Source organism: Amblyraja radiata, chromosome 29 (genome assembly GCF_010909765.2).
Source record: "Amblyraja radiata isolate CabotCenter1 chromosome 29, sAmbRad1.1.pri, whole genome shotgun sequence".
In the NCBI taxonomy this organism is placed as follows: Eukaryota; Metazoa; Chordata; class Chondrichthyes; order Rajiformes; family Rajidae; genus Amblyraja; species Amblyraja radiata.
In genome coordinates this window covers 18133475-18152204 of record NC_045984.1, presented here as the reverse complement: position 1 = coordinate 18152204, position 18730 = coordinate 18133475, and the positions used below count along the sequence as shown (strand labels likewise).

The 18730-nt window shown below is 40.8% G+C and overlaps 1 protein-coding gene across 8 annotated transcripts in view; it reads left to right on the top strand.

Moving 5' to 3' along the window:
- Positions 1–18730, top strand: part of eps15l1 (epidermal growth factor receptor pathway substrate 15 like 1) — a 249606-nt gene that overhangs the window by 78556 nt on the left and 152320 nt on the right. For all 8 annotated transcript variants that reach the window (XM_033046723.1, XM_033046721.1, XM_033046722.1 and 5 more), the window contains 3 exons: positions 3165–3319; positions 6208–6364; positions 12817–12902. In XM_033046723.1, the coding sequence (XP_032902614.1) occupies positions 3165–3319; positions 6208–6364; positions 12817–12902 (398 nt within the window). The remainder of the gene's footprint in view (positions 1–3164; positions 3320–6207; positions 6365–12816; positions 12903–18730) is intronic.

Genomic DNA, 18730 nt, shown 5'->3' with positions numbered 1-18730 from the left:
GAGTATCTTTAATTTATTGCTCTTTATCTCTCCACATCATTGTCTATGTCTCTTGTTTCTCTAAACCCTAACCAGTCTGAAGAAGGGTCTCAACCAGAAATGTCACCCATTCCTTCTCTCCAGTGATGCTGCCTGTCCCTCTGAGTTACTCCTGCTTTTTGTATCTATCTTTGGTTTAAACCAGCATCTGCAGTTCCTTCTTACTCTATAGTTTAGGCCTGAGTAACAATCACTCCACTAGTTATTGATTGCCAATCTGACTTTTAACTCCCCGTTGCTCAACCAGATGCCTATTCATGTCAACAGTTATGTGTCACATTCAATGAACTTCAACTGTAGCTAACTGTCTGTTGAGAGGTACATTACATTAAAAGGCTTCTCAAAATGTACATTAATAACTTGCTCACTCCCGTGTCCTTCTCCTTGGGCAGTCCCTCAAGTTTGAGGATAAATGATCTCCAGTCCATTTTTGGGGGGTTTCAGTTGGCTATTGGAAACCCTAGATGGGGTGGGCAGACAGGTAATTTGAAAGATGGTGCGTTCCTTATGTCGTTCATCACAGGATTTCTTGTGTGCTTCTGATATGTGGCCTTGGTTAATCAGGTTCATCAGCTCCTTATAGAATCTTGTAGTTGTGATTGATCAGGAGATAAAAAATCAGTACATTCTATATTTAAAAATTCTGTAAATATTTTGATTAGTGTTAGGATAATTTCTTAGTTTTTACTAATTCACTGCTCATTCTCGCAATTCATTTTGAGACCTGGGTTAAATACTGTTTTTTTTTTCTCTTTGTGCTGGGATAATATTGCTCTTGTTGCTAGGCACGTGCACACTGAAATATTTTTGATTAATTTAATTTCATGACTTCTTTGGGTAAATCTTTGGGGAAAAAAAAATGAAGTTGAGTATAGAAGTTGGGAGGTCATGTTGCAGTTGTATAAGATGTTGGTGAGACTCCATTTAGAGTATTGTGTTCAGTTCTGGGTACCATGTTATGGGAAAGATATTGTCAAGCATGAAATTTGGTTCAGAGAAGATTTACGAGGATGTTGCCAGGACTAGTGGGTCTGAGCTATAGGGAGAGGTTGAGTAGGCTGGGTCCCTTGAAACACATGAGGATGAGGGGTGATCTCATAGAGGAGTACAAAATCATGAAAGGAATAGATTGGGTAGATGCACAGAATCTCTTGCCCAGAGTAGAGGAACCGAGGACCAGAGGACATAGGTTCAAGGTGAAGGGGAAAAGATTTAATAGGAATCTGAGGGGTAGCTTTTTCCACACAAAGGGTGGTGGGCGTATGAAACAAGTTGCCAGAGGAGGTAGTTGAGCATTTAAGAAATAGGTAGACAGGTACATAGATAGTCTGGAGAAAGGTTTCGGCCCGAAACGTTGCCTATTTTCTTCGCTCCATAGATGCTGCTGCACCCGCTGAGTCTCCAGCACTTTTGTCTACCTTGGATAGGACAAGTTTGGAGGGATATGGACCAAGCGCAGGCTGGTGGGACTAGTGTAGCTGGGACATGTAGGCCGGTATGGGCAAGTTGGGCCGAAGGGCCTTTTTGCACACTGTATCACTCTATGACGCTAAGTGTATTCCTTATTCAACTGAGGCTTAATTAGATCTCTGCTATTGACTCTGACTTGTTCATAATATGCTTTTCCGAAGAAAGTGGTTTACTGCACGTGACTAACACTTCCTGAGGCAAGCAATAATTTAATGTCAGCTAAAGAACAGTTCCTAATTTCTCTCACAAATTTGAATCCTGCAGTTTAGTTTCTAAGTAAATCAAATAACCATTTCAAGGTTATTTGATTATTTCAACCATAGCAAGTCTCTATGTTTTTTCCAAATGTTCAAAAGTGGTGAATATGTTAAAATGGACCAGTTATGTAATATAGTGTGTAACCACATGGGTATAAAACAGCAGAGTAAAAGGAAAACCTAAACTAATTCCAGTTCTAGTAGTATAACTGGTAGAGCAGGCGTATCAAAGGATTTTTAACCTGAAAAGTTAACCCCATTTCCTAATAAATCCTGCCTGGCCCTCTGAGCATTTCCAACAATTTCTGATTTTATATCTGAAATTCAGCATTTGCAATATTTTGCCTTCTGCATCGATTTAGCTCAAAGTTTTGTTCAACGCAGCTGGGTGCGTTCTTTAGGGTGCACTGGTTCAGGGATTAATATAATACTGGACAAGTGGTTGGTTGAGCCTGTTCAGTTAAAGTTAGATTGACATTGGTTTTTTTCAATGGTGTCTGAGAATAATTTGAAGAAGGTTTCTTATGCAGATTTTTATTTTGTTAATGACTGACCCCACCCTGAGGTTAATTGGCAACTGTAGAAAATGGTGAAAAGAATCAAAGGGAAGAGTGTGAGAGAAAAGAGGTTGCAGAGCTAGAGTGAAATAAAGATACAGAAATGGGGATAATGAGATTGCTCATTTGGGGGGGAGGGGATGGCATGGATCTGATGGGCTGAATAGCTTCCTATGTTGTTGCGCATAACTGTGGGTGTAGATATTTGTCATCAATTGTGAGGTTGAAATATTACTATGTTATGTAAATGAATCCTGTAGGTGCAGACCTCTACGGTGGAATTTGTAATAATACACATCATACTTGACTGAATTGTGCGTTTAGAGAAGTGTGTATTTTGCTACTAATGCGATAGTTGTGAGTTATTCTAGAAATGATCACTATTATCATATTAATTATGAAAGTATTTTCTTCCTGCAGCTAATTCGTCTTTCAGTGCTTTACTCCAAGTGCTCTTTCAAAGCTCTTTTCAAACTGTCCACACGAGTGTGCTATAGAAGCAGATCTTAATTTCTGTTGTCCCTGAGCCATGTTTTATAAATCTATAACTAGTTCTTCACTGCATAATAGGGAACGTACCAGTTGTGAATCTGAAATCAATAGAGTTTGAACTGGATTATGCTTCTTATTTGTACACATTTGCGTGATTTAGTTTAGCTATTATAATTTCCATTACAAACACATATAATAATGTGAATTATTTTTTCAGATACTTCATACTGCCGGTAGATAGAGGAGTTGAAGATTAAAGTCAGGGCTCTGATTTGTGATTCTCTTTGTTGGATTACTTTTGTGCTATGATTATATTGTAGTGATCTGGCATAAACATTGTTTCTTGCAGCCAATAAACTGGGTTGTGCCAACTAATGACAAGGTGCGGTATGATGACATCTTTCTCAAAATAGACTTGGATATGGATGGGTATGTGAGTGGATTGGAAGTAAAAGATATCTTCATGCAATCAGCACTTCATCAGAATATCTTGGCACATATATGGTAAGAGACATACATTCACATGACAAGTGGCTTAGTTAATGTCATAGTGTCGTATAGCACAGAAACAGGCCTTTTGGCACACCAAGTCCATGCTGACCATTGTATAAATCTGCACAAGAACATGAAACAGTACAGTACAGGAACAGGTCCTTTGCCGTACAATGTTTCTGCCGACTAAACCTATTTATCCATATTTTGGTCTGTTGCTTTCTATGCTTGGTGATTCAAGTGCTTGTCTGGATGCTTCTTAAATGTTTGTGAGGGCCATTGCCCTCACCACTGTCTCTGCGTGGATGAAAACCCTCAAACCCTTCTAAACCTTCTACTCATCTTGTTTCAGGCACCACCACCAAAGGATAATGATTCTTATTATCTACCCCATCTGTTCCCCACATAACTTTACAGAACTGCATCAGGTCACCTCCTCAGTTTCCTTCATTCCAGAGTATACAAATCCAGCCTGCCCAATCTCACCTTTTAACCAAAGTGCTCTAACCCATGTTACATCTTGATGAATCTCCCCTGCATCCTCTCCTGCACAATCATTTTCTTCTTACAGTGTGGCGAATACTAATGCTTACAATACTTCAGGCATGACCTAACTAATGTTTTGTGAAGTTGGTTCAAGATGTCCTGAATCTTAAATCCTATGCCATCCCATTTGCCACCTTCACCATCCTATCTCTCTGTGCTGCCACTTTCAACAATCAATAGAGTTGTATCATAATGTGTAGGAAAGAACTGCAGATGCTGGTTTAAATCGAAGGTAGATTGTACCATAAGATCCCTATGTTCATCCATACTCCCTTTGCCATGTCTCTTACTGTGTATGTTCTCTTATTCCAAAATGCATCTCTTCATACTTGTCAGGTTTAAATTCCATCTGCCATTGCTCTGCATACCTTTACAGCTGATCAATATCATGCTGTATTCTAATACAATTGTGCTTGCTGTCTACAACACCACACATTTTCAGGTCGTGGTCTTGTACTTTAGAGACCTTAGTTAATGTATGTTAAACTTATGAAGATTCTTATGTATTCCTTCAGTGCCATTAACTGGTGAAATGAATCTTAAGAGATTAATGGCAGTAATTAAAATAATTAATGCATCTTTACCTACAGAAAAAAAGGCCAATTTAATCAATGCTTTTATCTGCCTCTGGCTGACAGACTCACTGAAGGCCTCTAAAAGCACTGAGTTAAAGTAATTGCATCATAATGGTAATACCACAAGGCCGCCTTTGTATGGACTTATCAGGACATTATCCTTGCCATATGTATTACAAACACTACATTGCCAATATAGAGGTACTGTGTGGGGGTAGCAAGTTCCCAATTTCTGACTTGGAAGTGTTGAGTTTCTTTCATTTGGATGAGTGGCATTTACAAGTTTAGCACCCAGGCCCACACCAAGTGCTGATAGGAGGTAAAATCATCTTCAGTTAATTAACTTTATAGCACTCAGTAGGAAAGATCCACTATTCAGCTCCTCAGATATGTTCAGCAATTCATTTAAATGATGAAATATAAATCTGATGAAAGATCATGACCTGAAATGTTACCACCATTTCTTTTTCTGCACCTGCTGCCTGATTTGCTGAGTATTTACTCTGTCATCTATTTTACTTCAGAAGTAACAATTTCTATCAACTCCATTATTTTACTTTATTGCAAATATTAAGTCATCCATGATGAGCTTCACCTGAGTGGGAATGAAAATCATTGTCATTGTATTTAGTTCTATTAATTTGATGTTCTCCATACCTACTTTATTGCTGTGAGCGCATCTGCATAGCAGGTGATGGCAAGGAACAGTCTGTACTCAATTGCACTCAAACTTTTATTTGGCATTCTTATACATAAGATATGTAAATCTAATATATATATATAAAGAAATCCACTGACAAGAACTGTGATAGATTGGAAGACACAAAGTGTTGGAGCAACTCAGTGAGTCTGGCAGCATCTCTGAAGAACAGGGATAGATGACATTTCTGGTCAGGACCTATCTTCATTCTGAAACATAGAAAATAGGAGCAGGAGTAGGCCATTTGGCCTTTTGAGCCAGCACCAACAACTCTCTGGGTGGAAAGCTTTTTCCTCATCTCCATCCTAAATTACCTCTGCCTTATTCTTAAACTGTGACCCCTGGTTCTGGACTCCCCAACATCGGGAGCATTTTTCCTGTATCTAGCCTGTCCAATCCTTTAAGAATTTTATATGTTTCTATAAGATCCCCTCTTATCTGTCAAAATTTGTGAATACAAGCCCAGTCGACACATTCTTTCATCATATGTCAGTCCTGCCACCCCGGGAATTAACAAGACCTGATCCGAAACGTTGCCTATCCATGTTCTCCGGAGATGCTGCCTGATCCACTGAGTTGTTCCAGCAATTTGTGTCTTTTTTTGTAAACCAGCATCTGCAGTTCTTTGTATCACAGCTATACATTTGAGTTTTATTTTTGCAAAATGGGCTTTTGAGATGTTGAAAAGGTTTGAATAAAAGTGAATTTTATCCATGGTGCTCTTTGAATTTAGATTTCTGGCAGGGTTTTGCAACCCTTTAGCTGTGGAGAGATTTCCAGCAGCAACACAGACTCTTTGATTTCTTCATTTATAATCATAGAGAGTTAAGATTCCACAGCCATACATCTGAAATTGGAGCTGCAGTCATAATATTTCTCCTGCTACCTGTGTGTCTCGCTTTGTATTTTCCCCTGCAGACTACAAATTGGTTGATTTTCTGGTTGTGAAAATTATATTACTGTTATATAATGGCTGTTAACCTATTAATGCTTTTAATAGTTTATTATGATATTAAAAATAATGGTTTTAGTGTTTCAATGTTGAGACAACATTTATTTAGTAAACTCTTTTCCAACAGGGCTCTAGCTGATACAAAGCAAATGGGGAAACTGAACAGGGAACAGTTTGCTTTAGCAATGTATCTTATCCAGCAAAAGGTCAGCAAAGGGGCTGACCCTCCGCAGGTGCTTACCCCAGAAATGATCCCACCATCAGAGAGGACTACACCTGTATCGGTAAGGACCTGGCCATACTCTGATGTAATGAGATAGACTTTGCTGTAAATCTATCACAAAGAGCTGGTAAATTCCATAATTTAGAGCAGCTGTTTTATGTAAAAAATACCTTGTATGGGACATGAAAATACAAGGAAGGACAAAATATCAGTGAACATTCATCAATGTCTAATCAATTGTGAAATGTTGTTTGGTTCTAATTTATCATGTGTCGAGATGGGGAGAGAGATGTGAACCCAGTATAATCTAGCATTATGTATGAAGATCACAGCTAGGCAATAACACTTCAACTACATCTAATTCAGCTGTGAATTCAGTAGCTAAATGACAGCTGCAGTAGGTTCCATCACTGTTCATTTGAACATTGAATTATAGTGATCCAAGCATAACTTTAGCCCCACAAAATAATGTTTGCACTGAAATGATGTAACATTTGGGCATTGTGTTATGAGTCACTGTCATTGGAAGCATTAGGAACAGTTTGGAATGGAGACATTTTATTATGTTTTGTGAAGTCCATTGATATACTATCAGCAGTATAATGGCTAAACGATTTAATCTTTAAAAGAAACCCATGATTTATCAGACACTTTGGAAGAGATCATGGGAATTGGAATATGTTTGTAAATTTGTTTTCAGTATTTGGCACCTGGGTCTCAAATCCTTTATGAACTTTTTTTGATACCTTGATTCAGAGGAGATCCTTGAGTTGAAATAACTTGCACAGGGAGAACTGTGCCTCTAATAATCTTGTATATTTCTATCAGGTCAAACCTCGGCATGCTTTGTTCCAGGAAAACAAACTCAACCTATCCAATCCCTAAATAAAATCTTGCAATCCAGAGAACATCCTGGTGAATCTCCTCTGCAATTCTCTCCAGCTCAATCACATTTTTAGTTCTGTGTACTGATATTGGATTATTATTGGTATTGGTAAATTATTATTGGTGTCGCAGCCAGAACTGCACGTAATGCTCCAAGTGCAAACTAACCAGTGTTTTATATTAATATATAAAACAAATTGACATATCGGTGGCAAATTAAGGGAAATTTAATTTCAAATTAAATACATCAGATAAGATTCATTTAGAGTCATAGAGTCACAGAGTGATACCATGTGGAAACAGGTCCTTCAGCCCAACTTACCCACACGGGCCAACATGTCCCAGCTACACTAGTCCCACCTGCCTGCGTTTGGTCCATATCCCTCTAAACTGGTCCTATCCTTGTATCTGTTTAACTGTTTCTTAAACGTTGGGATAGTCCCAAACTCAACGACATCCTCTGGCAGCTTGTTCCATACACCCACCACCCTTTGTGTGATTGCTATTAAATCTTTTCTCCTTCACCATGAACCCATGTCGTCTGGTCCTCGATTCCCCTACTCCAGGTAAGAGACTCTGTGCATCTACCCAATTTATTTCTCTCATGATTTTATACACCTCTATAAGATCACCCCTCATCCTCCTGCGCTCCAAGGAATAGAGACCCAGCCTACTCAACCTCTCCCTATACCTCAGACCCTCTAGTCCAGGCAACATCCTCGTAAATCTTCTCTGAACCCTTTCAAGCTTGACAAGATCGTTCTTATAACATGGTGCCCAGAACTGAACACAATACTCTAAATGCAGTCTCACCAATGTCTTATATAACTGCAACATGACCTCCCAACTTCTATACTCAATACTCTGACTGATGAAGGCCAATTTGCCAAAAGCCTTTTGACCACCTTATCTACCTATGACTTGACCTTCAAGGAACCATGTACCTGCACTGCTAGATCCCTCTGCTCGACAACACTCCCCTGAGGCCTACCATTCACCTACCATGTGTAGGTCCTGCTCTTGTTTGGCGTCCCTGGCCAATCGATCCAGATCCTGCTGCAGTCTTTCGCAACCATCTTCACTATCTGCAAAACCACCCACTTTTGTATCATCAGCAAACTTGCTAATCTTGCCCAATATGTTCTCATCCAAATTATTGATGTAGATGACAAACAGTAACAGGCTTAGCACTGAACCCTGAGGCACACCACTAGTCATATGCCTCCAGTCCGAGAAGCAACCTTCCGCCATCACCCTCTGCTTCCTTTCATGAAGCCAATTTACTATCCATTCAGTTATCTCTCCTGAATCCCATGCGATCTAACCTTTCAGAGCAGCCTACCATGCGGAACCATATCTACAGATCTGCCCTCATTGACCTTTTTGGTCACGTCTTCAAAAAACTCAATCAGATTTGTGAGACATGACCTCCCACATACAAAACCATGCTGACTATGCCTTATCAGTCCTTGCCTATCCAAACGCCTGTATAACCTATCCCTCAGAATACTCTCCAGTAACTTTCCAACTACAGATGTTGAGCTTACCAGCCTATGGTTCCCAGCATTATCCTTACAGCCCTTCTTGAATAGAGGCACAAAATTTGCCACCCTCCGGAACCTCTCCTGTATTTAAGGAATATCCGTAAATTTCAACCAGGGCTCCCACAATTTCCTCTCTAGGTTTCCACAATGTCCTCGGATATATCTAATCAGTACCTGGAGATTTGTCTACCTCCATACACGATCGTACTTTCAGTACTTCTTCGACGGTAACACTGACTGCTCACAAGACACATCCATTGATTGCCCCAAGTTCCTCCGTCCTACCTTCTTTCTCTTTGGTAAATGAGAAATACTCATTTAGGACCTTGCCCATCTTCTGTGGCTCCACACAGAGGTGGCCGCTTTGTTTCCTGAGAGGTCCCACTCTCTCTCTATTACCCTTTTACCCCTTATGTATGTATAAAACCTTTGGGGATTTTCCTTAATGCACTTACCAGAACTATCTCCTGGCCCCTTTTTGCCCTTCGGATTACCTTTTTAAGTTTACTGCTTAGTTCCCGCAACTCCTCCAGGGATGCACTTGTTCCCAGCTGCCTATACCCCTCATGCACTCTTCTTGTATTTGACCAATGCCTCAATTTCCCTTGTCAGTCAAGCTTCCTTACGTTTATCTGCTCTGCCCTTCACTCTAACAGGGACGTACATATCCTGAGCTTTTATCAGCACACTTTTAAAAACATCCCACAGCTGATGTTTGCCCCTCAAATGAGATTTCCCTTCAAATAACCTGCTGCAGTCAATTTGAGCGAGAACTCTCATACCCTCAAAGTTGGCCCTACTGCAGTTGAGCATTTTAACTCGTGGGCCTTCTCTGTCCCTATCCATAAATATCCTCCACTTATCCTCCACAAATATCAAACTGTGGTCACTGGTCCCAAAAGGCTCCTCTACAAACCATTAACTTGCCTTTCCCAATACTAGATCCAGTGTTGCCCTCTCACATGTGGGGGCCTCTACATACTGCTTGAGAAAACGCTCCTGAACACTGAGGAATTGCACTCCATTTAAACCCTTCACACTATGAATTTCCCAGAATATTGGGAAAGTTAAAATCCCCAACATCAACAACCTCGTTTGACCTGCAACTGTCTGCAGTCTCCTGGCATATTTGTTCTTCTAATTCCCATTGACTATTCGGGGGTCTGTCGTACACCCCCCTTTCTTGTTTCTCAGCTCCACCCATATAGCCTCACTGGACGAACCGTTCATTATGTCACCGCGTGACATCCTCCTTAACCAACAATGCAACCTCCCCTCTTCTTTTTCCCTCACCCCTGTCTCTCCTGAAGGTCCTATTTTTCTATGTTTCTATGGAACATTGGGCTGCCAGTCCTGCCCTCTCTTAACCAGGTTTCAATAATGGCTACAACGTCCTGGTCGCTCGGTTGACTCTTGGATAAAATATGTCTTTTGGGGAAATATGGATTAACTTGGACCCATGCATCACATTAGAAAATGAGAGAGAAAGAGAGGGAGTCATAAAGTCAGTGAAAACCAACATGGCCCATCTACACTAGTCCCACCTGCTTGCAGTTGGCCCATTTCCTTTTAAACCTATCCTATCCATGTACTTATCCAAATGTATTTTAAAAAGATGACAAAAGGGTAAATGATGAAAGCATGTTTACTAATCGAACTCTAGGCATAGTTTCAGAATAAAGAGTGAGATATAAATTGGAGGAATTTATTCTTACTGGGTGGTGAATCAATGAAATTCCTATTCCAAAGAGTTGTCAGTGACAGCGGTGTGATAGACAGATTTTTGCACTCCAGGGAAATCAAGAGTTTTGGGAAAATGCCAAGAAATTATAGTTGAGACCAAGATTAGATCAACCGTGATCTTAACAATCTTAACTGATAGATACGAGATAGGAAGTGTGTCTTTTAAAACTGAGATGCTTAGAAATTTCTTCTCTCAGATGGTGGCGGATCACTGGAATTCTCTGCCCTGGAGAGGATGGGGGCCAGATCATTAGAAATAGTTGAGGGAGTGATAGATAAATATTTGAAAGATTGAGGGCAATGGGGAGTTTGTGCAGAAGAAGAGAAGAAGAAATATATCTATGATATTGAATGGTGGGGTATTCTTAGGGGGTGAGTTACCTGCCCCCTGCATTTTCTTGTGTTGTTGTAAATAGCATAGCAGGCTCAAGGGGCGTTATGTCCATTTGCTGATCCTATATGGAGTTAAATCTCACATTGTACCTTATTCTATTGAATGGCTGCAGTTCCTACTTTATTCATTAGAGGGAACCCTTGAGTTGAAATAACTTGTTGGATGTCTCTTTCATATTCCATCATGACATTGACTTATAGACCAAATGTCCTTTTATTTATGCTCTCAGATCAAACATTCCCATATTCATTTTCCTGTGATTATTTCTCTCACACATGCCTATTAACTCTCCCCCACTTGCAGTAGCACTGTGCTGTCTCTTGCAGCGTAAACAGAAATGAGCAGTTCTTATGATGACTGGCGAGCCATTATTGAATTGCCTTCACAGCTGGGGAGAGCTGTGTCCTTTTATTCCTTGCATTTTTTAGGCACTCTTAAGAGAACATGTAGGAGGAGTGAAAATGACATTCTCTGCTGATTCCTATCAAATGTACAGTCCATGTGTTAGGAACATATACTTTTAAACAACTTATTAAAATTGACTGATTGAAAGATACAGTATGGAAACAGCCCACTGTGTCCCACACTGACCATTGATTACCTGTTCACACTAGTTCAATGTTATCTCACTTTCACATCCATTCCCTACACACTAGGGGAAATTTGCAGAGGCTAATCAACTTCTAAACCTGCATGTCTTTGAGATGTGGGAGGATTTTGGAGCCCCTGAAGAAAGAGGTCAGAATTGAATCCGAGTCGTTGGCATTGCGAGGTAGCAGTTCTACCAGCTGTGCCACAAGTGACCTTGTTACTTGTTAAAAATTGAAAATTAAAATTAAATATTAAAAATTGCTAAAAAGTGACCTTGTTAAAAATCATTTTGGAAGGAAGTTGGATAGGTTGTACGTGATGCAGCCACTCACTATTCACCTAACCCCGCTTTTACTCTTAGCTGCACCTTCATCTCTGCTATAGCAATTGACATCTTGGCCTGGTTGTTGCGGTCATTTTATTAGTGGGAGCACATTGCAGGAGGTGACAATGCCACAAGTAGTGGACCCTGAGATTTGTGCCTCAAAAATGCTGTCGGATTTTTGGCAGAATGCTACTTGATGGGCTTTGGAACATATTTAAAAGCAATTTAATTAGATGTAAATCATTTGGAAAAAAAACCCAAGTTATTTAAATAATACTCAATAGCTTCACTGAAAATTAATCAAAAAACCTGGAAAGAAAGTAAAAACAAAGAAAAACAAAGAAAAACAAATAAACTGCTTACCTCCATTTACCTTTTTAATCAAGATTGTTGACTGTGTTTAAGTGAATGAGATTATGCTATGCTTGCCAACAATTCCTAGCCTGAAGCTGAGAGGCCCGATATCAATGTAGGCAGTCCTCAGCTCAGCACATCTGTTCTCCTCTGAGCCCAATGGTGGAATGGAATTTCAGATGTGTTGGTATCTGACGTGTTGTTCCACAGAAGTCAGAGAACATGAACAGTACCTTTTACCATTAAGTACAATCCGATTCAATGTTACCAACATTTGCTTGTTTATTACTGGCTCTGCAGAGTTAGATGTTGAAGGTTGTGTGCAATCATTTGAATTGAGGTCAGGTAGAAAGTATGTGCATGACTGTCTCCTTCTCTTTAGCAGTCCAGATGGTTGTTTGGGCTGGAGGAGTCTGGGTTACTAGTAGTGAAGGCCAGACCAGATGCAGAGACCTGAAGATTCTGCTGGTTAGCTAAGCTCTATGGAGAGCTTAGCTTTGTTTTCGAGAGCCTGTTGGATTAATTGAAGTTGATATGAAGATTACCTCCAGTAATCTATTGCTTTGTAGACCTTTATTAATTGTTTTAGACTTCACCTCATGCCCCAAATTGAATTTTTCAGTTTATTCTGTTGTTATTGCTTGGTCTTTTAGCTTTGTAATTTTGTTTTTCAATAGGATTGCGCAAGTTCAGTTGGCTCGGGTGATTTCACTGGCATCAAAGAACTAGATACGATTAGCAACGAAATTAGTGAACTGCAAAGGTGAGTATTTCATAAATGGCAAACTTGAGATCAGAATAGCTTTGTTACTATTAGTTTTAAGGTATAACAGTCAGCATGAAGAAAGTGCTTAATCTTCAAAGTTATAAATGTATGATGTCTGCTATTAGTACTTAACTGAATTCTTCCATTGAAAATTTGTGGAACAAAACTGGTTAAATGTCTTCACAAATATGGACCAGAATAAGTCCCAGTTATAAAAATCTCTCAAAGCTGCCAACAAATGAATTGAGAGCAGGAGTAGGCCACTTATTTAAGAGCTATATTTAAGAGGGCGTTAGATGTGGCCCTTGTGGCTAAGGGGATCAGAGGGTATGGAGAGAAGGCAGGTACGGGATACTGAGTTGGATGATCAGCCATGATCATATTGAATGGCGGTGCAGGCTCGAAGGGCCGAATGGCCTACTCCTGCACCTAATTTCTATGTTTCTATGTTTCTACTTGGCCTTATGAGCGTGCTCTGCCATTCAATAGGTCATGGTTGACTTGATTTCAGACTCAATTCCACACTTCAGCCTACCTCTGGAAATGGTTCACTACCTCGCTTATCAGAGATAATGCATGCTCCTGTCACCCAGAAACAATCAAATATAAAGATTCAAAATATTATTATGTTTATAAATGAGTACAGAATTTTACATAATAACATTACTTAAAAATGTTCTAATTGGCTAGATAATGGCCTTGAATCATCTTGGTTTCATGGTCCTTAATGCTTTTGCCTAACAAAAGTAGAACATAAATATTTCTGACAAAATCAACCATTTGTCATATTTTCCAAAATCTGTTCCTTGATTGTATTCATAAAGGACCTACAGAGACTCCACTTCACGTTATCTGCTCACTGTGCTTGGTGTTTAGAGGAGATGTGTAGTAACTGTTTTTTACATGGAGAGTAGTGAAGCATAGAAACATAGAAAATAGTTGCATGAGTAGGCCATTCGGCCCTTCGAGCCTGCACCGCCATTCAATATGATCATGGCTGATCATCCAACTCAGTACCTGAAGCGATCTGTATTGCCTCAGATACAACCAAGGCGACCGGTGCGATCTGCCTCCATCACCACTGCATTGCGAGGAGAGGTGGTGGAGTCAGATTTGATAAGTAGCTTTTAGATAGGCACATGGAACTACAGGGATTAGAGGGATATGGATCATGTACATCCAGATGACATCAGTTTAACTTGGTTTCATGGTCGGCACAAAACATTGTGGCCCTTAGTGCTCGTTCCTGTGCTGTACTATTCTATTGTGTCAGTGCAGGTTCATGAAGTAACTAAATTCACTATTTGGTGTTGGTCTATGTAACTGAGCCCTGTTCATGATTCAGTGTCATTGTGTGTATGTGATGCAAATGATCATAATTCATTTTTTGGTGACTCTCCATATGTGTACTATTCATTATTCATTATACTATTAATTATTCATTGCTAGACTGTGTCAGTAGGTGCTACAAAAGTTTCTTTACATTTTGGTGCAATCTGGAATGCATGTTTCAATAAAATATACAAGCTAAGCATAAATGGAAATAAATAATAAGAGGCACAGAGAAGTAGATAGAGTCTTTTTTCCAGAATGGAAATGTCAATTACAAGAGAGCATAGATTTAAGGTGAGAGGGGAAAAGTTTAAGGACGATTTGTGAGGTAAGATTTTTACAGAGAGAGTGGTAGATATCTGGAAAACACTGCTAAGTGAGGTGCTGGAAGCAGATATAATAGTAAGATTAAACGAGAACTTACCAGTTTGAAGTTTGACCTGTATTTAATGAGGAGTTACGATGAGGGATTACGTGAAGAACCCCGCCACGACCCATGCGTGTCATTCTTCAAAGCAGTGGTGGGAAATCACAGATAACTGTAATGACTAAACATAGTAAGATTAGAGAAGAGATACCAGTTAAGTATATGATCAAGGGTGGGAGCGGAGGGCACGTAATCCCTCATTGTAACTCCTCATAAAATACAGATCAAACTTCAAACTGGTAAGTTCTCGTTTAATCTTACTATTTTACTTCGGAGTCACGTGAGTGACTACGTGAAGATTTTAAAGCTCTGTGATTTCATGCCGTGGAAACGATTCCATGCATCACGTCTGCCTTGATGACTGTAGGAGGAATTGTGTTAACATAATTTGGACAAGAATTCGACATTGAAATCATAAAATATATTAACACAAATTTATAACCCCTTTTTATGGGTTTAAATTAATTTACAGAACTTAAAATTGTTTCTGCAAACGTTCCAGGTTTCATTACTGGTTTATTGTAAAATAATTGGAATGTTTTTTCCCCCAGACCATCCTGCTGCCTTGAGGATTTGGTCCATTGGTACATCCAACTGTATCGCTGCCGATGTAGCTGCAGCCCTGGTGGAATGAGATTTAAAAATATTAGTATCCACCGCAGCCTGTGTTAGCACCTGTTTCAGCCATCTTGAGATGGTCTGGACCGTCACTCTTTGTGTGGTTGCTAGTGGCTGACCAGAAGTGCCTTCTCATTGCCTCTTAGGATTTTCGTTTTCTCCATGTATAACGACAAATGTCTTACTATACACAGACGGTCATCTGTTGGGTATGACCTAAATTGTATATTGAGGCCTGCTGATCCCTGTCTGTTCTGCTTACTAACTCATAGATATGAAACGTAATATTTTCTGTTGAGGAAGTCATGTTGTCCAGTCTTAGTTTATGCAGTGACTGTACCCTCTGTGCCGTGACCAATGCCATTAGCATGACTGTTTTTAATGTCAGTCTCTGTAGGGACAGAGCTGTTGCTGGAGTCCAATTCCTGAGCATCTTCAGGATAATACTTACATCCCATATTTGGGAGTACCTGGTTCTTGGGGGATTAGTATTAAAAATTCCCCTCATAAGTTTTGTTACCAGTGGGTGAGTCCCAATAGAGTAACGCTCTGTCCCCTGCCATAGGTAAGTCGATAGGGCACTTCTGGCGCAGTTGATGGCACTGTAACTGAGCCCCTCATCATAGTGGAGGCCTGCCAGATATTCCAGAACAGACGGGATGTTCATGTCTCTGTAGGTGATGTTGTTATTATGGCAGTTCATCGCCCACTTCCTGATATAGACCAGATACTGTTTTTTGGTTGACTGTCTTTGGGCCGCCGAGATCATGTTCACTGTTCGGTCCGTCAGTCCCAGTTGTAGTAGAGGTGTTTTTAAACTCTACAAATTAATAAGTTCAAATGTTTATGGCATGGGTGGCTATCCCTTGTTACGGGATGTAGCAATAAATCTGGTCTATGTGGGATAGTGATACATGGTTCTAATACCATGTTTAATACCACTGGGAACCATGGTTGAGTGGGCCAATCGGGTACTACCAATACCAGACGCGGAGTCTTGTTGTATTTTCCTTAATACTCGACTGATGAGGCAGGAAGGAGGGAATGCATAAATAAACAATTTCCCCCCAATGCAGCTAAAATGCATCTGTCGCCGCTGCCCCAGAGTCTGGTTCCCATGAAACATAATTTGATAACTGGTGGTTAAGTCTGGATGCGAATAGATCGATATCTGGTGTTCCATATTTTGCTGTAATATCAGCAAATACTTTTTTATTCAACATCCATTCGGTGTTTTCATTAAATTTGCGTGACCTGGTGTCTGCCACTAAATTTAGTCTTCCTGGTAGGTAAGTGGCTGATATCCAAATATCTCTCTGGAATACACCATTGCCAAATTGTATTAGCCAGATTGTCACATGATGTCGATTTGTTTCCACCCATGTGGTTATGTATGCTACCATGGTGGTATTGTCTATCTGTAGTCTAACATGCTGGTGATATGATCCAGTACAATATGACTTTAGGCCATGGAATGCACCAAACATTTCCAGGTAGTTTATGCCCAGTGTGAGTAATAATGCTGCCTCCTGAGCAGTCCATCTACCTCCACAGTTGGTGATGGTATTGGCTCCCCACCCAAGTGCACTGGCATCAGTTTGTAGTACCATGGAAGGGTTACTGACAATGATTGGATTGGAACAAAGCCAGATGTTATCTATCCACCATTTTATTTCATTTTAGCTTGATTGGTAGTTTCATAGGTCTGTCAAAGTGACCTGCATTAATTTAGAGTGCTAGTATTTTTGCTCTCTGTAAGTTTTGGTAATGTAGAGGTCTAAATTGTGTGGCTGGAAAGGCAGCCACCATTTGCCAATTACTTTTGCTACCAATCTGATGGATGGTTTGCTGATGTCAATGAGGTTATGCAAGCCTCTTAAATCTCTAGCCTTTCCCTTAGGCAGAGTCACCGACATGTGAACTGAGTCAATGGTGAAACCCCCAAATACTCCATAGCAGTGGGAGGCGTTAGTTTAGATTTAACTGGATGGATAATAAATCCCAGTTTTTCAAATAACTGTTTTGTGGCTGTTACAGTTTGTTTGGCCAATTCCAAAGTTTTGCCCACAATGAGTATGTCGTCTAAATATGCCATGACCATGTGTTTACGTTTCCGTAGAAACGCTAGGGCTGGTTTCAAAATTTTTGTGAACAGCCTGGGGCTGATGACCCATTTGGTAGTGCTTTATACTGCCAGAGTTGCCCATCCAGTTGAATTTTAAGTAACATCTGTGGTCACCTCGTATAGGCACTGAATAGTAAGCATCTTTTAAATCGATGCTGGCCATGAAGTAACCTTTGGAATTAATTGTTTAGCAGTAACAAAGGTATCCATTTTGTCAAATCTGTGGTGATGCGACAACCACCATCTTTTTTGTTTTTGATAAATATATTGGACACAAATTCTAATGGTTCGTGTTGAGTTTTCTCAATTACACCTTTTATGTAAAGCCGCTCCAGTTCAGCTTGCGCTTTTGATTTTCCTTTATCAGAAGGCATGAACATTCGGTTCGGTATATGTTGAACTGGAGGGCTGTACTTGTGTATAAACTTTATTGTATATCCCTGGATACTGCTTAAGATGTAAGTATCGGTTGTTAACATGCTCCATGCATTCAGAAGAGAGTGTAGTCTCCCCCCCCCCCTCCCCCCCAACCTCCATGCTCCCTGTGTTTTGTAGGGAACCAGACCCACCTACCTCCATAGTTACCAGTGGCAGGTTTACTTCTTTTTGTAGGTTCTTCGCTGCTGTTGTTGCGTTGGCGTCTGGATTTTCGGTTTGGTTGGCGTTGGAGGTCCCCGCATCTTCCAAGAAGGCCGGCCTGGGCCATGGCCTAAAAGACTCATGTTTTGAATACCGGGCCTTCGAGCTTTCACCAGTTCTGCTGGTGGGTGCGTAGGGTGCTGTCTTTGGCTGTAGTGTTTGTTGGAGTCCATTTTATTAGTCCAGTAGGTTCTCTTGTTCCTGCACCCCTTGCACACTTGTCTTTCCTTCTGCGGACCCCTCTTCCAGGTCAGCCCAGAACTGACCCGCAGTGCTCCCCTCTGATGAGGTAGAAGCACTGTGCAGCCCTTCAAGAGGTACTGCTGTGGGTTTATCATCGGGCCCACTGTGACCCGACTCCATCTCCCGGAGTCTGTCACATGGAGCAAATGCTCCACACACCGCTTCATCCGGCTCCAGCGCTCTCGGTCGCTGGCCGCCCGCGGTTGTTCAAAGTCGGACTCCTCTGAGTCCACGACCTTGTTTGTTTTTGTGTCTAGCCTTTCCGCCCGGCTGCGTGGATCTGGCCGGTGCGGAGGCGACATCGGGCACAGCTGATCCCACTATCGGTGATCCGAGTGCCACTGGCTGCTGCTGGCTGCCCGCTGCTCCGCGGTCCTCCCTCACCAGCTTTGTCCTTACTGCCCTGCCGTGGAGTGGATCTGGCCGGTGCGGAGGCGACAT